Source organism: Hypanus sabinus, chromosome X1 (genome assembly GCF_030144855.1).
Source record: "Hypanus sabinus isolate sHypSab1 chromosome X1, sHypSab1.hap1, whole genome shotgun sequence".
NCBI classification, from domain to species: Eukaryota; Metazoa; Chordata; class Chondrichthyes; order Myliobatiformes; family Dasyatidae; genus Hypanus; species Hypanus sabinus.
Window position 1 is genome coordinate 3,965,759 of NC_082738.1, and position 22,853 is coordinate 3,988,611.

The window sequence follows — 22,853 nt, forward strand, 5'->3', positions numbered from 1 at the left end:
CTTTGGTAGGGAAAATTAAGAATAAGAAAAGACTACTTCAAACTAAGAAGTGAAATCAGGAAACAGTTTATCCCCAAAAAAGTTTACTGACTTCTGGAAAATTGGTACTTTGAAGTCTGAGATTGATATGAGAGAGATATCAGTAAATGAAGAGCAAAGATAGGCCAATGTTTAAGCCTTGGATTGACCGTGCTCTAATTAAGTGGAGAGTTAGCTGCCTTAAGTAACCTAAAGCCTTTCTCTTGTTCCTACAGTATACTTTCTATAGGTAAACCTGAGTCTTTAATGTTCTTATGATTATAGACATCATGAACTTGACTGTACAGCTCATTCAATAATGCTACTCATTTAAATTGAGGAAGTATTGGGAATTTGGATGTTTCTTTCTTGCAGAAAGTGAGTAAAAGGAAAAATAATTCACTCAGTCCTTCAAGACAGCATTAGCTGTAACTCGGAAGACTGATGTGATCTCAGTACATGAATCAAAAGAGTAAATTAGTCTGGAAAATAGCCTGTTGTCCTGGCAGCACAATGAGTTTTTGTATAATTCTTGTGTGAGGTCAGAGACGGATAGTTAATAAAAGATTCCTGAATTAGCAATGGGGCTAATTTTTTCCTCTTCCATGCAATAGAAAAGAAGATAGTCAGTGCCTGCGCACGAATACCACCCATCAGTAGGATGAATAAGTATATGCATTTGCCAAGCTGGGGGTCCTGTGTGCTCTCTCATCTAATCACAAATAAGAGAAAATCTGCAGATGTTGGAAATCCAAGCAACACACACAAAATACAGGAGGAACTCAGCAGGCCAGGCAGCATCTATGGAAAAGAATGTACAGTTGAAGTTTTGGGCTGAGACCTGCCGAAGGGTCTCAGCCTGAAACATCGACTGTACTTTTTTCCATAAATGTTGCCTGCCCTGCTGAGTTCCTAAAGCATTTTGTGTGTGTTGCTGTCTCATCCATCCCAGTTTTATTGAGATGCCCTGTTATTAAACAGCACTGTTAAGAAACGCAGCAAGATCACAACACTGATCAATTTACCCTATCTACAATGATTTGCAATGCTATCAACTTGTAATTGTGCTTTACAGTGTGTATACTGAGGGTTTACAAGTCGCTTTGAACAATCCATTGATTGAAAGCAAAGTGTTAATGAATCAACACATGCAAATTTATGAAGCACAACCACCAATGTCGATATATTAATATTTCATGACCGCAGAAGAAAAAGATTGCATTGTTTTTACAACAATAGTAATAAGATTCACTTCTTCACCTTGAGCAATGAATCCCACTGATGGAGGATCAAGGGAGAGAGAAAGGACTCAGAAGTTTTCAAATGTGCACAGGTGTAGATCAAAACTCTAAGTCAAAATGGCTAGTGCGTTTATTCCAGAGAAATACCAAATTAATTGAATGCCATTCTACTTTGGTGTTCTGCAGCATATAAAAGATATATTTAAAATAGCTTCTGAACAGCTGAACCTTAAAAAGAATTACAATTCAACAATTGAGGAGATGACTACTTTTAAGATGCATTTTACAAAAAAGTACCCATGTACTGTAATAAAAGTTCATTGCCTGTGATTATTTGAATGCTACATACACTGTAGATAAGTGGTGTTTGTCAGTATAGTAAAAGCACAGTATTAAAAGTATTTTATGTTGAATAATTTTGAAATGAAATTGGAAAAAAGTAATTTTTGAATGAACACATCATGTGATAAACTTATGTTTCTATAACATTTAGAAGGCAATCCTGGATGTTGTCTGGTATTACTTAACTGTAGCATATCTGATATCAACACCATCACTGAATTAGAGCCACCAGCATTTCCATGAAGGAAAGCAAATGTTTCAAAAACTGTAATGATCTGCAACAGTCAGTGTCACTCTCTTTTACCCAGACCAATTGTGACAGTGTAGAAATGCATATTTGAGTTGGAGTAAGCATTTTATCATAGTGCAGATTATAGTTATTGGTATCGGGGACATCTTTGTAATAGATGTAATATTTTGTTCTTCCCCAAGAATTGTAATTATAGCATGGGTCCTCCCAGACTTTGCAGCAAAGACCAGTTGCAAATCCATTTCCCACAAGTTGACTGGAAACTTACAGTGCTAGAAAACTTGAGACAAAGTTACATTCGTGAGGGTGCTAGTGTTACACACTTCACACCTTGTGCTCTGCTTCATAATCTTGACTTTCTGCAAGCCCAATTATACAACGGACTCTCTAATATCCTTTGTTTCAGCAATCCAGTCTGTTGGTTCATCTGGAGGTACTGCTCCTTCTAGAGGAGTCACTCCAGTTTCTAGAGGAAGATCTGCTACATCAGGTGGAGTAGTTGTTTCTTGAGCTACGCTTGGTGGACTTTCTGTGTCAGGTTGGTATTTCCCATAGTTTTGACTCAATCTAGTAGCAATTAACCCTTCCTTCTCCGGAGCTTCTTCATCAGGTAGAATTGCATCAGTTACACTATGACGGTACAAGTAGGATGCATGTTTGACAGAACGTTTCAGCAGGTGACGGCGGAAAGCACGTTGAATTTTGATTGCACAAACCTCCTCTTGCTTCCTTCGAAGTGTAGTGGTAATAGGTTCATAGGAAACCTTGGAAGGGTTGGCAGCCATGAATTTCTCTTCCATTGACTCCTTTAGGGCATCCATTTCTCCAGATTCCCCCAAGACTTCCTTGGTCAATGCAAAGAGTATATCCAGACAGTGTATTTTGTCGCCAATCACCATTGGTAGGTCCATGGTAATCAGCTTGATCTTATTCGGTTTGGCAATCCTCAATGGCTCCTTCAATGTATTGACAAAGTCAGATAATCTAGCATACTCAATAAATTGTGTGGCTTCTGGATCAAACTTTTCCCAGACTTCATAGAACATTTCAAAGTCATCCTCACAGAGCGGCTCAGCACTTTCCTCAGTTGCCACATTGAAGTTCTCCAAAATGATGGCAATATACATGTTCACCACAATCAAAAAGGAAATAATGATGTAGCTAACAAAAAAGATTACCCCCACCATTGGATTTCCACAGTTTCCTTCCACATTGGTGCCAGGATTATATGCTTTGGGATCACAGTCAGGAGGACCACTGTTCATGATGGGCAAAAGCAAGCCATCCCAGCCAGCTGAAGTGGTAATTTGGAACAGGCAAATCATGCTGTTGCCAAATGTTTCAAAATTGAATATGTCATCAATACCTGCTTCTTTTTTCACGTATGCAAAATTGGACATCCCAAATATGGAATAGATGAACATAACCAGAAAGAGTAAAAGCCCAATGTTGAACAAAGCCGGAAGTGACATCATCAAGGCGAACAACAGAGTGCGAATTCCTTTAGCTCCTCTGATAAGTCGGAGGACACGGCCAATTCTGGCTAACCTAATAACTCTGAACAAGGTAGGTGACACAAAGTACTTCTCTATTATATCTGCCAGCATAATACCTGAAACAAATACAAATGAGAGACAAGTAAATTTTTTAATGTAAAAATAATAGTCAATTGATAGTGATCTGTGGTAAAGGCAGAGAATGCAATGTGTTGGTCAGCATGTAAAAGATACGCTAACTCTTCAATTCCATTTCAATGATGAAAATTTAAATATTCCTGCATTTCCAGCCTTTGTTTCTTTTTTACTTATTATTTTTAAATCCATTCCCCAAGATAAACATATCTCACTAGATAATGTATGACAGTGTAAAACTAATGAAGGTGAGTTGACAGCCAATTATATCTTCCTTCTGTTTTCGTTTAATTTCCATTGAAGATCTTCAACACAAAGATATGATCTACCCCATTGGTCTGAAGTATCCACTACAGTAGATAGTGCTGAAACTACTGTACTTGTTTGGTGATACGATGATAGGTCTACATCCAAAACATGAATCCTTTAAGAGCAAATCTGTCTGTTTTTAATATGGTAATCTAAATCATGCTCCCACTTTTGATGTCTGGTAAATAGAGACAGATGGTGGATAGCCCTCCCAATGGCCTGATTTGCTCTGTTTCCCCTGACTGCTCCATTTCCCCCCACAGCCTAAAAGCCTGCAGGAGGTAGATTAATTGGTTAGTGTACTGTAATATAGGCCCAAATGTATTGTGGGAAATGATGGTGAGGATTAGTGTAAATGGGTGTTCAATGGTTAGTGCAGATCCAATCAACTGAAGGGTCTGTTTCTGTGCAATGAGGAACTGGAAAGTAAATTCTCAATATTTTACTACAACACATCCTCCATTACCCCTGTGTATCCTTTTCATATGAGTGGCAGGTGAGTATTTTGGTATATGTCAGGAAATTACACAAATGTCTAATGTTGCTGTTTGGATGAATTAATTTTAATATAATGAAGTAGCAGTTCTTCCAAAGCAATGTTGTTGAGTTGCAAGTAGGTTAAATATATCATAAAGATAATTTTCCAGCTGTCTATAAATAACAGTGACATTCCCACTTTAGTTGCTGCTTCTTTGACTCCAAATCACATGAACTGATAAACTTGGCAGTTACAATATATGATGCACCTGACATCCAATGTGATGGTTCTAGGTTGTTGTTCTGAGGTCGGGACTAAACCAATGAGAATGATAAAAAAAAATCTGCAGATGCTACAAGTCAGAAACAAAACATAAAAAGGTAGAAAAACTTAAAAACTCAGTCAGCATCTATGGAAAATGGAACTGTCAACTGGTGAAGAGTCACAGACCTGCAACGTTGACCATTTTTCTTTCCGCAGATGCTGCTTGATCTGCTGACATTTTGAGCATCTGCTGTTTGCCGGAGCTAAGTTACATTAAGAGTGGCCAAATGTCCAAATGTTTCTATGAATGCCTGATGCAAACATTGGACAAGTGAAGTGAACTATTGGCCATACCAATTAACAGTCTTCAATTAAAACACAAGAGAAAATCTGCAGATACTGGAAATCAGAGTAAAATACTCAAAATGCTGGAGGAACTCAGCAGGCTAGAAGCATCTAGGAAAAGAGTACAGTCGATGTTTCAGGCCGAGACCCTTCAGCAGGTCTTGGCCCAGAACGTCAACTGGAGTGTAGGCGCTTGGTGAAGTGGTCTCCCAATCTACGTCAGATCTCACCGGGAGCATCGGGCACAGTATATGACTCCAACAGACCTACAGGTGAAGTGTTATCTCACCTGGAAGGACTGTTTGGTACCCTGAATGGTAGTGAGGGAGGAGGTGCAGGGGCAGGTGGGGCAGTTGTTCCGCTTGCAAGGATGTGTAAGGAGGGAGATCAGTGGGGAGGGACGAATGGACAAGGGAGTCGCATAGGGAGCAATCCCTGTGGAAAACAGAAATGGCGGGGGGGGGGGGGGGTTTGGGAAAGATGTAAAGATATGCTTGGTGGTGGGATCCTGTTGGAGATGGTAGAAGTTTTAGAGAATTATGTGCTGGATGCAGAGGCCAATTTCCCTCCTGTCAATCGGTGAGACCCCACATAGATTGGGAGACTGCTTCAAGCACCTACGCTCTATCCGCCAGAAAAAGTGGGATCTCCCGCTGGCCACACATTTTAATTCCACTTCCCATTCCTATTCCAATATGTCTATCCATGGCCTTCTCCACTCAGGTTGGAGGAACAACACTTTATATTCCATCTGGGTAGCCTCCAGGCTGATGGCATGAACACTGATTTCTTGAACTTACGGTAATCACCCCACCACCCCCACTCTCCTTCACCATTTCCCATTCCCTTTTCCATCTCTCACCTTATCTCCTTGCCCACCCATCACCTCCTTCTGGTGCTTCTCCCCCCTTTTCTTTCTTCCATGGTCTTCTGTCTCTTTCACAAATTTACTTCGCAGCTCATTACTTCACCCCTCACCCTCCTGGTTTCACCTATCACCTGGTGTTTCTCTTTCCCCTCCACCACCTTTTAAATCTACTCCTCAGCTTTTTTTTCTCCAGTCCTGCTTAAGGGTCTCGGCCAGAATTGTCGACTGTACCCTTTTCATAGATGCTGCCTTGCTTGCTGAGTTCCTCCAGCATTTTGTGTGTGTGTTTCATAGATCACAAAATCAATCTTTTTGTAAACAAATAGAAAACAGTTTTTGACTTACCTACAATGGAAAGAATCACTACTACAAAATCAAAAATATTCCAGCCGATGGTGAAATAATAATGTCTCAGACCAATGATCTTGAGGATACATTCACTAGTAAACACAACAATAAACACTAAGTTGATCCAGTAAAGAATTACATCTTTTTCTTTACTTTGGTCATCTGTTTCCACCATCATTGTCACCATGTTGAGGCAGATGAGTATCATGATAAATATATCAAAAGCTTGTTGGCTGACAAAATCAAAGAAAGCTCCTTGAATTTTATTCTGTGGGTGGAGAAAGAGGGAGAAAAGATATTAAACAAAAATTGAGTTGCTATCTAAAAGCAAAATACTGCAGACACTGGATACCTGAAAGGCGACACAAAATGCTGATTTTGTTTTACAGTGTAAAAAGAAACAGGTTTGAATTTTCAGATAAACAACCTTTTGTCAAACCTGGGAATATTTAGAAGAAATGTGTGTCTGGAAATGTAAAGCAAGTAAGGAGAAGAGGATATTACAAAGGGTGAAGGATGGGAGAGATTAAATGCAAATGGAGATGATGAAGTCAGGTGAAGCGGGATACGAAAGTCAGACAACAACAAGATACTTACATTTAGAGGAGATGTGAAAATCAATTAAAAACGAATGAATCAAAAGGGAAAAAGCATTGAACTCAGGTAATATGAGATATTAAGAATGGAATTTCTGAATAACCATGTTTTATGGATTGAGACACTGATCATTTAAGGAGACAAGTGTCCATGAAACTGGTCAAGCCCTGAGATCTGAGATCAAGATCAAGGAGGTGGGACAAGGAAAGGAGTCGTGGAAATCATGCTCTCCATTGGAAGCCTTGAAGTATCAGAGGGTTACAAATTGGAGATGATAGTAGCTTTAAGTCTGGGATGCTTATATGGTTGATCATTGGTAGGGGCATGAGGTTAGTGTATGGGAGAATCATAAGTAAGGGTGTGGATGGTCCAATGTAGACTACTGTGGAATTTATCTAGGTGTCTTTCAGTCAAGAGCTATATAGTGGGAGGACAACTGCACAAGGAGTAGTCAATTCTGATTACTCTGAGGGCAACAATAGTGTACTTGCCCACCCACTGCCTCCCTCTGGGGCTCCTCTTCCCTTTTCTTTCTTTCATGGACTTCTGTCCTCTTATATCAGACTCTCCCTTCTCCAGCCCTGTATCTCTTTCACCAATCAACTTCCCAGCTATTTATTTCATCCCCTCCCCCTTCAGGTTTCACCTATCACCTTGTGTTTCTCTCTCCCTTCCCCCCACCTTTCTAATCTACTCCTCAGCTTTTTTTTTCCATTCCTGCCGAAGGATCTTGGCCTGCAACTATACTCTTACTATACTGCAACTATACTATACTCTTTTCCAAAGATACTGCCTGGCCTGCTCTCTTGTTTGTGAATGGAGTACTTCATTCACTAACACCTCAAGAGGAAAATTGCATGGGGAATGACAAAATAGATGCATGCTTAAAGTGGAACTCTAGGCAAACAAGCAAGGAACTCATGTCAGGAAACATCTGGCTGAATTATTACTACATTGTACTCTATCAAAACTATATTTTCAATCCCATAGTGCTGAAATAAGCAGCACTATGGTTGGTATCTAATTTTTAAGTTGTATGTACCAATTATTTTTTTGCTTGATCAACAACACTTGTTTGATGGAAATTGGCTAGAAATTTGTAGGTGTAACAGTGGAGCTTACATCTTGACAATTGCCAATAAAGTCCTTTGGGAGACCTGGAGCAGTGAAAATCATTTACAAGTCCTCTGCAGGTTACTTCAAGCTTCTGTTCCTGTGGACTTTTTTTAAACTCGGATAGTACACATATCAGAAATGTAGCTACAAACAGAGTTTCCATGCAAATTCCAACAAGTCACTCCAGCTAGTATCACAAATGCTTATTTGTATGTTTATGTTGTACAGAGGTTGGATATTCACAAGTTGGGGAGCACCTGTAAAGGTCATAGCTTATTACTAGAACTTTCCAAGAATTTACCAACTCTCCTGTGGTCCATCCAAAATTATGGCTGTAGTGAAAACGAGATGGGCACTCATCCAAAGTTACCCATCAATACTGAAGGAAATGCAGAGTCCCCTTCAGTGTTGATCAAGAGCCATCACTGATTGGATGAGTAATGTCATGCATCTGATCAGTGATAGATGGGTGACATCATCCATGTCAGTCAAGACATGGCAGAGATGTTTATATTTTGTACAAATATTTCTTCCATATTTTTAACCCAAGTTACTCTGAAGAATATCTTGCGGAAGTTTCAAATGTATCTGACATTACACTTACATTTGGTCTTGGGATGGGTTTTTGTGGTTTCTTTGAACCCAGTTTCTTCATGGCATTATAATATTTCTTCTGTTCTTCTGTCATAAATATATCTTTTCCTCCAAAGTGAAGATAAGAACACTTACAATTATTTCATGAAAGTTCAAGAATATTCAGCAAGTTCAAAGAACAACATTCTACAAGTCATCATCATATTTTAGACTATTATGGCTTAGTAAGGTACCTAATGCAGCCCAAACTGGCACTTACTTTCCCCAATTTATTTGTCAGGAAGTAAAATAAGTTGCTTGCCTGAGCAAAGACAGTAATTGTTTCAAGCACATTCGCATGTGTTTCTTTTTAATAATATTGTGGTTTGTCTGATGCCTCCATCAAAACTAAGTAGTGATCACTCCACCATGAAAACAAAATAGGCAACAAAATCAGGAAACCAATCATGGCTAACTGGGAAAGTAGATTCAGTGAATTCATAGGCTAGCACCAGAGACAATGAAAAATGGCACATTGTGAAAAGCTATTTGGTCAATAATACACACAGGAAAGGGAAATGGCCTCCTCTGGCCACTCCAGTCCCATATAGTATGATTGATGCTCAATGGCTTTCTGGGAGACAAGAATTCTGGGATAAGTATGATCATTACCATGAGGTCAAATATATCAAGAAAAAGATCCACATATATAGACATTGTAGCGAGCAAAAATCCATCCAGTAAGTATAATTTTTAATAGTTTGGAAACAGTGAATTTGTTCCATGAATGGATTTGAACATATGCATTTAGGTTGAAAGACTGGCATCTCATTGGTGTATAGCACAATTTACTAGCCCTCACCTCTACATCTTTGGAATGTGGGAGACAACTGGAAAACCCAGAGGAAAATGACGTGGTCAGAGAGAAAACAGAAACTCCTTACAGACAGCAGCAGGATTGAGGCTGTGACACTGATGCTGCTATAGCATTATGATAACCCCTACACTAACTTGCTGTTCATCTTATCTATGTACATACTTTGTTCTTTTTAACCTTAGACTCTAGAAATATGAAAAATGCAAAGAAGAGCTACTTATCTTTTTCTTTTGTTGGTTAAAGTTGTCAATAATGACACCAATGAAAAGATTGAGGGTGAAGAATGCCCCGAAGATGATGAAGATGACAAAGTACATGTACATGTAGAGGTTAATTTCATAGGATGGCTGCTGTTCCATCTACAAAAGGAAATAGCCACTTGTTAACACTTTACAGGATCAAGGTCAACAAAGATTCATTGTCACTGAATTTTTCTTAAAAATGCTACCATATTCCTTGAAGATGGGAGTATTTTGGATTGTGAGAGAGGGAGAGGGAGAGATTTCCAAGAAGCATTACTGCTTAGGGTTTCAACTGGAAATCATGAGTGACCAGAGAATTGTGGTATGTAGGGGAAATCTTTGGGACAGGGGTCTTGAGGAATCTCTGGATGGGAGCCGAGTGTCAGGTCCAGGGCAATTGTATGGTTAGGGTCAGATTTAACTCATGGTATGCAAGGTGATTTTCATGACATCCAAAAATACTTTATAGCCAGTGAAATACCTTTGATTTGAAGTCACTGTTGCATTGCATCAAACACAATTGAAATGAAATATAAGCCTGGAATCCCAGCACATTAAGAACAACACTTAAAGCAATTCCTGCTAGAACCTTACTGTACTTAGAAACTTAGCAATGTCTGCTTTTCCACAGCTTTAATTTCAGCTGAAAACAAGATCAAGAAAGTCACTGGCACATTCTAATGCATATCTTATTACATTTTACAATAAAATAATTCTGTTTTAAGCTTTAACTTGGTCCTATTAGGCCAAAAAGATCAGCTGTCATCAGAGACTAATGAGTCAATGAGCTCATTGTCACACGAGAAGTACCTGCATATTCTGTGAATAGACTTATTAAATATTTGGAAGAGCACAAAATGATGATTTTGTAAAACTTCAACTTTTAGCCAGCAAACTATTTAACAGACAAAAGGTTAAAAAGCATTCATATTTTATGAGGAACAGCAATATATAGTTACATTATATGATGCAGAAAATGTGCTAGACATACTAGAGGATTTAAGAGATGGGATAAAACACCAGAGCTATATTCATTGCATTCATGTTACCATTTGACAGATTCAAATTACTACCAACAGGATTATTAATAGGTCACCAAGAACTGGTGGAACTGGGCCAAATTGAAATCGTAGCAATTCTTATGTATCAAGATAGATTTGGAGGCAGCTTGTTGGGAAAATAACTACTTTTCATTCTGTGGACTGAAATGACCAAAAATTTGAAGGAACAACTTTAATTCATGTGATGCTAATATAGACACTCTGGTCACATCAATATTTGCTTAGAACTTTATAGGTACACAATTTGGTTACACAGACTGCTGGAAGTATGTTGGGTAAGCAGGATATGATGTCAATCAGCGTGTAAAGCTGATTTAAAGCCAGCACTGCCATGTTAAACTTTAAAACTCCATCTAATGTACTCTCTCAATTCTGTCCAGTCATTCAGTTCTAGAAAGTACCCACTCCATCAGTTTTATTTACAGAAATGTAGGTTATATGCTGTTAATATAGCATTTTTGTGTGCGTTGCTTGGATTTCCAGCAGCTGCAGATTTTCTCTTGTTTGTGATTATGTGGACTAATCAGTTGGTTTTTGCTCAGATTGCACAATTATTTGATGCTTTCACATATTCCTTAATATATCTAACGTCTACAGTGAGTGGCATGGTAAGTGGTGGTAGCCTAATCCTGAATCTAAGACTTCTGCAGAAATTATTTTCTCTCAGTGCATTAGTAGCTTTTCCTTTCGGAATGGATCATAAGTGGACATATAGAGTGGAGCAAGTTATTAGAAGATGACGGAAGAAGGGAAGTAAGTGGGCAGTCTGCAGAAAGCCATATCCACTTGAGATATTCGGGGAGGAATTCTACCAGCTCAGCCTCAACGAACAGTTTGTGAAGCACTTGTAATTCAATAAGAACACCTTCACTAAAATTTCCAAGGTTTGCTGAATCTTACAACTTGTCACTGGTAAAATTTCATTTCCGTTTCCAAGAGAACAGTAAACGAATAGAGAATGCGATGTTGTAAGTATCTTAGGCTTAATCATAGACTTTACACATGAAATGCTTGGTGGCATTGAATGTTATATCTGTTCTATAGGCACAGCGTGTGCAATATTGGCAGTTGCCTGCCTGCTATAGATCTTCACATGTGTCAATACTGAATATCAAACAACTGAAAAAGATGAGAAGAGGTAGGAACATACAGTATATGTGGCCGCTATTTGGTCAAATTGTCCAAGTTTATACAGAGCTGTAAGGGATGCATTTCATTCCCTCAATACCCAGTTGATGCCTGACCTTAGATAGCAGATAACACTACTTATTAATGCACAACTTCCCAATTGTAGTCTTGATGCCTGGACGCTTGACTGCAGCTATGATGCTTCACTGCCAGATCCTCTGTTGTGTGACTTGCATTTGAACTATGATCACTCAGAGGGAAGGGATTTTTAATGATGACTTCAGTTTGTAAGCAATGCACAAATTAACAATTATGCTGCAGTAAATCTATTGACATGTTCAAATGATGCCCTGCTGCCCGGTCTTCTGTGGAGAAGCCCTGCAATACTGGCTGCATGTAGGGCAACCAAAACATCCCATGCCTGCTGCAGGTCTTCACACTTGCTGATACTAAATATCGATTAATTGAAAATGATAAGGATAAGGAGTAAAAGGGAGAAACCTACACGGCCACTAGTTGGTCAGGGTATAATCCCCCAATTTTATGACAATCACATCTGTCTCTCCCTTCACCTGTCTCCCTCTCTCAAAGGAAATATTGAATGTTTCAAAGATTCTTCCAGCACCACTGGATCGGCTGGGTGAGAGGTGTTGCAACGACGTCCTTGCGCTCAACACCACTCCGAACTGATTGTGGACCACAAGTCAGCAGAATGTACACCAGTTCTCATTGAAGGGTGAGCAACTTCAGCTGAACACATTGACATAATTATGAAGAAGGCACATCAGCAGCTCTACTTCTTAGGTGTTTGAGGAGATTTTTTATGTCACCAAAAACTCTTACAAATTTCTACACATGTACGATGGACAGCATTGTGACTGGTTGCATCACAGCCTGGTATGGAGCCTCCAGTGCACTGGGTTACAAGAGGCCACAGACTATAGACCTTGCCAGCTCCATTATGAAATCATCTTCTCCCCCCCCCCCACAACATCTGGAACATGCCCTCTTCTCATTACTACAATCAGGAAGAAGGAAAAAGCGCCCCAAGACTCAAACTCAATGATTCAGAAACAGTTTCATCAGACTGTTATCAGATTTCTGATTGGTCCATGAACACTTCCTCACTATTCCTTTTTGGTCCAACTATTTATTTATGTTTAGTAACTTTGTCTTTGCACTCTGCAGTTGTTGCAAAACAACAAATTTCACATCATCTAAGCCAGTGACAATAACTCTGATTCCGATTATGATTTCTATTCCTCCTACTCAGGAACAGTATCCTCAGGAACAGTATCCACTTAGGCCCAGTGCAAAGATAAATTCCAATGCAACATATACAGTATGGTGCAAAAGTCTTAGGCATATATGTATAGCTAGGGTGCCTGTACTGTATTTGTCACCATGGAGTGGAGAGCGAGCTTATAAATCTGACGGGAGCAAAGGATGTTGGGAATGGTGAAAGTGGAGTGTGGGACAGAAGTACTGGCGCAGGGGGTGGCAGGGGTGCAAGCCCACTCACCAATTAACACAAGGCAAGGTCATTTGATTCCAAACAATGGATTTATTGGTCATTATAGAATGTCCCTCTGGTGCTTCCTGCTCCCTCCCCTCTCCTTTCCCCTTTTCCCAACCATGATTCCCCTCTCCCTGCCCCCTTCCCACTCTCAGTCCACAATAGAGACCCATATCAGAATCAGGTTTATCATCACTCTTGTATGTCATGAAATTTGTTTTTTTTTGTGACAGCAGTACAGTGCAATACATAAAATTACTACAGTACTGTGCAAAGGTCTTAAGCACCTGAGCTATATACTGTGTATGTATCTAAGGCAAGTTTATAAATTGAAACATGCTATACTGATAAAAAGGTTTATTGCCTGCGTGCATTCCTTTAGTTGCTATTTTTATGTGCCTTTGTTTGCTCACCCCATACAATGTAATCCCCATAGCTATAGCACATTCTCAACAAGCATGGAGAGGGACTACTTCCTACTTGAGTTAATTACTACTTAGATTAATTACTACTTAGGCCGCTGTAAAGAATGACACACATTTCAGATAAACTGTGCTGATCATGATGCCAGCAAATCACCACAGTAAGCCTTTGGGGCGATTAGAACCTGGGCCAGAATCCCACTTCAGAACAAACGATTAGGTCATTTAACCTCGAACTTCTTCCACCATTCAATGGGATCACACCTCAGAATCGTTTATGAGCTCTCTAATGTACCAAAAGCTCTCTTTACAACCCTATCTACCTGTGACGCCACTTTTAGGGAATTATGTATTTGTACTCCCAGATCCCTCTGTTCTACTGCACTCCTCAGTGTCCTACCATTTACCTTGTATGTTCTACCTTGGTTTGACCTTCCAAAGTGCAATACCTCACACTTGTCCGCATTAAACTTCATCTGCCATTTTTCTGCCCATTTCTCCAACTGGTCCAAATCCTTCTGCAAGCTTTGAAAATCTTCCTCACTGTCCACTACACCTCCAATCTTTGTATCATCAGCAAATTTGCTGATCTAATTTGCCACATTATCATCCAGATCATTGATATAGATGACAAATAACAATGGACCCAGTACTGATTCCTGTGGCATACCACTAGTCACAGGCCTCCACTCAGAGTAGCAATCCTCCACTACCACTCTCTGACTTCTTCCATTGAGCCAATGTCTAATCCAATTTATTACCTCACCATGTATACCTAGCGACTGAATCTTCCTAACTAACCTCTCATGCGGGACCTTGTCAAAGGCCTTACTGAAATCCATGTAGACAACGTCCACTGCCTTCCCTTCATCCACTTTCCTGGTAACTTCCTCGAAAAACTCTAATAGATTGGTTAAACATGACCTACCACACACAAAGCCATGCTGACTGTTTCTAATAAGTTCCTGTCTATCCAAATACTTGTAGATCCTATCTCTTAGTATTCCTTCCAATAATTTACCTACTACTGATGTCAAACTTACCAGCCTATAATTTCCTGGCTTACTTTATGAGCCTTTTTTAAACAACAGAACTACATGAGTTATCCTCCAATCCTCCAGCACCTGACCCGTGGATATTGACATTTTAAATATTTCTGCCAGGGCCCCTGCAATTTCAACACTAGTCTCCTTCATGGTCTGAGGGAATACCCTGTCAGGTCCTGGGGATTTATCTACTCTGATTTGCCTCAAGACAGCAAGCACCTCCTCCTCTTTAATCTGTATAAGTTCCATGACCTCCCTACTTGTTTGCCTTGCTTCCATAGACTCCACTCCAGTTTCCTTAGTAAATACAGATGCAAAAAACCCATTTAATATCTCTCCCATTTCTTTTGGTTCCATACATAGCCGACCACTCGGATCTTCAAGAGGACCAATTTTATCCCTTACTATCCTTTTGCTCTTAACATACCTTAGGATCTTAGGATTATGCTTCACCCTGACTGCCAAAGCAACCTCATGTCTTCTTTTAGCCCTCCTGATTTCTTTCTTAAGTATTTTCTTGCACTTGTTATACTCCTCAAGCACTTTATTTGTTCCCTGTTGCCTGTACATGTCATACATCTCTCTCTCTTCTTCATCAGATTTCCAATATCCCTCAAAAATCAAGGTTCTTTATTCTTATTCACTTTGCCTTTAATCCTGACAGGAACATACAAACTCTGCACTCTCAAAATTTCTCCTTTGAAGGCCTCCCACTTACCAATCACATCCTTGCCAGAGAACAACCTGTCCCAATCTAAGCTTTTTAGATCCTTTTTCATTTCTTCAAATTTGGCCTTTTTCCAGTTTCGAACTTCAACCCGAGGACCAGATCTATCTTTATCCATGATCAAGTTGAAACCAATGACATTATGATCACTTGGTCCCTCTAAAATCCAGAAGTCTATCTACTTAAGACCAATCCGTGAGTCTTCATAGACCTTCCGTTGATAGAATTTGAAAGATTTGCCAGCTGCTGAGGAAAGATTTCTCCTCTCCTCTTGTAATTCCCAGTTAATTACAGGGAACAACTACAATCAAGAACTAGGATAAGAGGCTCTGAGTGTCCAATGTGTTGGTGTGGGAGAGCGATTTCCAGCATTAAAGGTTTACGAGTCCATCAAGCAAAGTTGAAGTGCTATTCCATCCCAGTGGATGAAGATGAAATTACTTCACCAAGCACAGAAGATGTTGTCTTTTCAACCACTGATACACAAGCCACAGCAATTCACTCTGGAGAGAGTCATCATACTCCAGGTCAGACGAGAGATAACCCAGGTCAGGTTGCAGACCACAGTACCCAGGTAGATCCTTCGCATGATGGCGGTGGTGAGGTGGAAGAGAAGAAGAGGAAGGTCAAGTGGCCAGGACTGGCAGATGAGAAGGCTTGGTGTGTGTTTGATGAGGATATCAGTGTGATGTGGGAGAACACTCTCATGGGGACATCAAAGAGAAAGTTGGAAGTGATGGGCGATATGATTTATAATGTTGGAAAGTACAGGTTTGGTTTGGTTTAGTTGAGTTGAAGAAAGCAAAGCCTACACAGCAACCAAGCAGGTGCCAGAAGGAGATTAGTAGGTTGAGGAGAGAGCTTAGATCGTTGAGACAGAGGTAGAAGGTAGCAAGTGGGGGTGACAAGCCAGGGCTTGCTGATCTCCAAGAGCAGTTTCGAATAAAGTTAGCTTCACTCCGTTGTGCAGAGTCACAATGTAAAAAGAGAAAGAAGAGAGAGAAGGCAAGAAAGGCGTTCTTTGAGAACCCTCACCAGTTCACAAAGAAATTGTTTGAACAAAGTAAGAGCGGGCAGCTTAACATCTCTCAACAAGAACGTAAGGATCACCTGGCAAGCACTGACTCTAACGAACAGCAGGAGGCTCCTCTGCTTGATATTCCTGGGCTTGTGAAGCATACCGAGCCAGGAGTGAAGTTTGATCTGTCAGAACCCAAGCTGGCAGAAGTCGAGCAGTTCATCAGAAAGGCAAGGTCAGGTTCAGTGCCAGGACCTAATGGAGTGCCGTATAAGGTGTTCAAGAAGTGTGAAGAGCTGAGGAAATACTTGTGGAGATTGTTAAAGGTGGTGTGGAGACAAGGTGTGGTTCCTTTGTCATGGAGTGAGGCTGAAGGAGTATACATCCCCAAGGGAGCGATTTCTATTACATTGAATCAGTTCTGACCAATTTCACTCCTGAATGTAGAGGGGAAGATTATGTTTGGCATTCTAGCAGAAAGAATATCTTCATTTGAGATAGAGAATGGATTGGTAAATACATCTGTGCAGAAGGCAGGAATACCAGGCTTCCCGAATGCCTTGAACATACTAGTATGATATGGCATACCATCCAGGAGTCAAAAATGTTGAGAAGAAATCTGGCTGTAGTTTGACTTGATCTTGCAAATGCGTATGGTTCTGTTCCCCATGCCCTGATTGACTTTCCAATGGAATTCCTATGGATTCCTGCTAAGGTGAGGAACTTCCTAATGCAGTACTACAATGATTTCCGGATGAGGTTTTCCACTCAGCAGTTTACAACTTGGTGGCAGAGCTTGGACATTGGTATCCCAATGGGATGTACGATTTCACCCATTCTTTTTGTGGTAGCCATGGAGGTCATTGTGAGGGCTGCAGAATCAGTGGGACCAGGTGTCGCATTTGATGGCAGAGGGGAGTTGCCACCAATACGAGCGTTCATGGACGATCTCAACCTTTTGTGTCCTAGCACGGAGGCAGTGGAAAGTGTACTATCTAGACTCAAGGAGCTAATGGATTGGGAAAGAATGAAGTTCAAGATCAAGAAGTCAAGGAGCCTTGCTCTTAGGAGAGGAAAGCTGGTTGACTTTCATTTCACCCTTTGTGGAGAAGAGATTCCATCCATTCAGGACCAAGCAGTTAAGAGCCTCGGGCGATGGTACACAGAGTAGCTGAGAGACACCAAGGGGGTTCAAGAGACAGGAGAACGGATCAGCAGAGGTGCAATGTCTGTCGACAAGTGTGGCTTGCCTGGCAAGTTTGTGGTGCTTGCAGTATGGACTGATGCCACGGATAATGTGGCCACTAACTGTCTATGAAGTGGCAATGTCCCATGTTGAGGCAATGGAACGGAAGATCAACAAGTATGTGAAGAAGTGGCTTGGAGTATCAAGCAGCCTCATTAATGTTGCAATCCACTGTAGCCAGACAAAGCTTACCACCCCAGTGCAATCCCATGTTGAAGAGGTCAAGGTAGCCAAGGTAAGATCTCTCTTGATGCTTTGAGACTCAAAAGACCCTGTCATCAAGAACACCCAGCCGGATGTGAGATCAGGCAGGAAGTGGTCAGCCCAGGCAGCAGTCAATGAGGCAGAGTCTAGATTGAAGCACAAGGAGACGGTTGGGGCTATCCAGCTAGGCTGCCAGGGACTTAGATGGACAACCCACAAGTGGTGGTCATCTTCTACAGGTAAGGAGCACCATGAGCTTGTAATGCAAGAAATACAAGACAGAGAAGAGGAGAAGAAGTTAGCTAAAACAGCTGGCCTGGCCAAACAAGGGGCTTGGAGCTGGTGGGAAAGTGTTGAACAATGACATCTATCTTGGAATGTCCTGTGGCAGATGGAACCACTCCGCATTTCTTTTCTATACAGAGTGGTGTATGACCTGCTCCCAACACCTGCCAACCTCAGCACCTGGTATGAAGATGGGAAAGACAGGTGTGCTGCTTGTAGCGAGAAGGGAACACTTCAACATACTTTGAGTGCGTGCAGAGTCAATCTTTCCAGTGGCATGTACACTTGGAGACATAACAACGTTCTCAAAGTTGTAACAGAAGCGGTTGAGCCGAGAGTACTGCAACACAACTTATCTCATGCCCCATGCTGCACAGAACATCGCATATCATTTGTGAAAGAAGGTTCCAAGACGAGGGTATACAGCACAGGCCCACAATCAAGCATACTTTCTTCAGCCAATGATTGGTGTGTCAAGGCCGACCTGGATGGGAAAGGCAGTTTCCCGGAGCAAATAGTTCTCACCACATTGCATCCAGATATAATCGTCTGGTCTGACACCAATAGAGAAGTGGTTATTGGTGAACTCACAGTCCCCTGGGAAGACAACATCGATGAAGCCCATGAGCGCAAGTTAACCAAGATCAGAGTGCAGAGACAGAGGGTGGAAGGTCTCATTCTATCCAGTCGAAGTAGGGTGCCGTGGTTTTATTGCGTTTACTTTCCAGAAGTGGCTGCATGACCTTGACTCTACTAGAAGAGAGATCAGGTCAACCAGCAGGGCTGTAGCTGAGGCAGCAGAGGCAGGATCATCACGGGTGTGGACTAAGTACGTCCAGAGGGGCAGATAGTCGGACAGTGTATCCATCTTTTGTAAACTCTTCAGTAGCTGCATAGATACCTGAAGAGTAGACTATCTGTTGGATGGAAGCGACCAACAACTCTGACAGAGGCAGATGCCAAGTTGTTAAGCTCATCAGTGGGAGGTGGTGCTTTAGCACTGCTGGCCCACCACCTCGAGGGATTCTTGATCATAAGCGGGCCGAAACTCCTGAAGACAGGTGGCAGATCAACTGATGATCCCACTGATGATAGCACAGGACAGTTAACATCTTAGTCCATGTGTATTTTCAAGTCATTCTCCTTATTGCAGCATAGTAGCATAAGTGTGGGTAGGGTGACACGATAGTGTAGTGTTTAGCACAATACTTTACAGTACCAGCAATTAGGGTTCAATTTTGACTGCTGTCTGTAAGGTGTTTGTACATTCTGCCTGTGATCGTGTGGGTTTCCTCTGGGTGCTTCACTTTCCTCCGACATTCCAAGGACATACAGATTAGTAAGGGTTAGTAAGTTGTGGGCATACTATGTTGGTGCCGGAAGCATAGCAATGTTTGCAGGCTGCCCTCAGCACACATTTGGACTGTGTTGTTGTTGGCACTAATGACACATTTCACCGTATGTTTCGATAATATCTGTGACTAATGCTATGTCCAGTTCAACCAGGCACAAGTCCACTTCACTGGTTGTCAAGGAATTTAATGTCTCAACTGAGGTCATAGCTTAGAATTTCTTTCTGTTTTGATTATCCACCCCTTTTCAAGTTGACCAGGGAATAATTTTCCTGAACTCTGTTGATAGTAGTCATTTTCCTCAGTTGATAACCCAAGAATATCCTGTAAGTAACGAGAAAACCTTTGCCTTGCTCTTTGACCTTCAGAGGTCAGGGCTGGAAATAAAACAAGGTGATTTTTTCTGAGTTGCTTCAACAGCACACTTTAGAGAGATAAATATTAGAAATGTGAAATAATTATTGCAGCAAGTTCTTCTTGAATAAAGTGCATTATTTATTGTTACAATACTTAATTATTATGGTGCAGAAGGAAATCACTCTGACAACTGTCAATCTCAACAGTTCCATTCCCCCTCTCCTTTACTTATTTTCTCTCACATGCCTATTCACTTTCCTTTGATCTTTCTGTTACCACTTATCAAGGGGCATTTTACAGTTAGCTCTTGGGAATGTGGGAGGAGATTGCAGCATGGTCACAGGGAGAACATCAGTCAGAGAGTACCGGGGGTCAGGACCGAATCGGGGTCACTAAGCTCTACTAACTGCTGCACCACTGCATCACCTATTGGCAAAACTGAGTCTTCTAAAAAGACATTAATGCAGTGGGGTAGACTTAAGTGAATACATAATATACCTGACAACAAACAGGGTGTTTCATTGATATAAAAATCCATATTACTCTCAAAAACAAACCCTTAAAAGGACTTCTGTGATTATATTAGATGTTATAACAAGGAGAAAATATTCTACACAGCTGTTCAGTGAAGCTGAGCTACTGTTAGTTTCACTATACTGAGTGATCTTAGCACATGTGTTGGGATATTGGATGACACAACAAGAGCCAAAAGCAACAAGAACAAAGTCAAATCTTTCACAAAAACACAAATTCTAACAGGATCGGAAGACTTGGAAACTTTGACCCAAGAAATACTTTCTCAAAAAATGTGTAGCAGTGCAACTAAAAATTTTCTAAATCTAGAATTGTGCAAAACACCATTTTTTAGAGCTTTAGGGTATCCCCTAACTTTCTGCTGGGATTTTCTGTAGTGACACAGACATTGTTGTAGTGCACAACATCTCCAACTACTGTGAAATGCACACAGATTTTGTGTCCAACTAATTGAATTAAAAAGCAACAACAGTTCTTGATTACACCCAGAACAAACATTTTTACTAAGCCTTCGGGTGAATGCCACATCCTTTTCCCCAGGTTGGGGTATCAAGAACGATAGGACATGGCTTAAGGTGAGAGGTGAAAGATTTAAAAAGAGACCTGAAGGGCAACTTCTTCACCCAGAGGAAGTCCATATGAGGAATGATTTGCCTGAGGAAGTAGTTGTGAACATTCAGACATAAAAGACATTCAGACACGTACATGGATAGGAAGAATGTAGAATGATATAGGCCAAATGTAGGAAAATAGGACTAGTTCAGATGGGCAATTAGGCCAAAGGTCCTGTTTTGATGCTGTATGACTCTATTTCTCCCGAGACCAGACTGTTTAAAAGACTATCTGACACATTACATTCTTAGCTCTCTGCAGCCTCACTGCTTACTCTTTGTAGTTCTCACACTTATGATTGAGAATTCCTTGCATCTTTGGTGAATTTTCTTCACTGGTGAGGTCTTGTCTCCACTTTTACACTTTTTTGTTGAATATAATGGAAATGGACCACAAATTGCCAAGCTATCACTGCCACTTTCAAAATGAGGTATAATTAAACATCACCCAAGCTAATAATTAAACATTGTCCAGAGTTTACAGGGACTCAAACTGAAAATTCCAGGAAGTAATTTCCTATCTTCTTTCAGTGTTACTCAATTAAAGATGAATAATATGTGATATGCGAGTGATATGCAACAAAGATCATATTTCTGCTGCATTACATCACTTGGAAAGGTGCAGAAGAGCTCCCTTATTCTCCATTGTTGACCATTCTTTGAAAGAGTTGCCCTCACACCTCCCCTAAATGATTCCCACCCACTTTAACTGTCACCATTGTATTCCTTTTTGTTTGGTTCCCCACTTTCCCAGATATTCCCAGAAGATGTAGCATTCACAACCCACAGTTTTCTAAAACAATATTTACAAATTTCAGTGTGTCTAGGACATGACTCTGCAATTTAACTGGTAAAACTGTCCAAATAAAAGTTATAAAGTATAAAAGGAGCAGGTGTCAGAAACTGGAAAGAAAAAGAAATAGGGTGTGCTGGAGACAGATAAAGCAGTATCTGTGGAGAACAGAAGCAGATTAAATGTTTTGGCCCGATGATAAGAGGTTGATGTTCCAATTAAAGTTTTTCTATGTTTTCTTACTCCACATCTGCAGTCTGACACACAGAACACCTCCAGTACTTTCTGGTTTTAGTTTTGTATTTATTCTTGCATTAATCTTCTATATTCTGTGATTGTCATTTGCTTACATTAACCATAGTCAACTTACAAAACTTTGCAAGACTGTGAACCATATTAAAATTACTAGGAGTTGTGCCTCCAGCGAATGTTGATTGTAAAGTGCAATGGGTTTGAATAGGAGAATTTCAAAGTCTTTACTGATTAGCCCACCATGATCAAATGGAAATAAAAGTGCACAGAAGGATTTGCCCAAACTTCCTATTTTCTATGTTACTTCCTAATTTTCAATAAATGACTTTGTTGTTATTTTTAAGGAAAGAACAAAATGGGAATAAATAAAACCACATGCTAAGCATTGTAATTACTTGAAGCAGAAGTGAAAGAAATACAAAAATGGAAGTGGCAGGCATAATAATTCAAGAGAAATAGGAAGAAACGTATTTATAAAATACTGTATAGCCAATTCTTGAAACTCTGAGGATGGCATCAACTATGAGTTGACAAAGAAAATAATTGTGAGTACCTGACAACGCTAAACCTCCCACACAATGTTTATTTGAAAGCAAGATAGTCCAGCAGGAGTGTTTAACTCCTGGACCATATTTTGGAATACTGCTTCTCTCCACTTCTTCACAGAACTGAGACTTGCCAGGAAATTCAATTACATAGCACTTTTTTCTCAATGTCATGTGATTGACTTTTCCTGGCATGATTCCCAGTAACAGCGATTTCTAGATTGTTTTGTACCACTCCTGAGTCTAAATAGAAATCT

At 40.5% G+C, this 22,853-nt stretch overlaps 1 protein-coding gene across 1 annotated transcript in view; it reads right to left on the reverse strand.

The window, feature by feature from the left end:
* Positions 1–931: 931 nt before the first annotated feature.
* scn4aa (sodium channel, voltage-gated, type IV, alpha, a) overlaps positions 932–22,853 on the reverse strand; it is a 208,052-nt gene continuing 186,130 nt past the window's right edge. Inside the window, exons 24-27 of the mRNA XM_059955687.1 lie at positions 9,479–9,616; positions 8,412–8,516; positions 6,092–6,362; positions 932–3,463 (exon numbers count right to left, since the gene is read on the reverse strand). Of these exons, the coding sequence (XP_059811670.1) occupies positions 2,223–3,463; positions 6,092–6,362; positions 8,412–8,516; positions 9,479–9,616 (1,755 nt within the window). The 3' untranslated portion in view covers positions 932–2,222. The remainder of the gene's footprint in view (positions 3,464–6,091; positions 6,363–8,411; positions 8,517–9,478; positions 9,617–22,853) is intronic.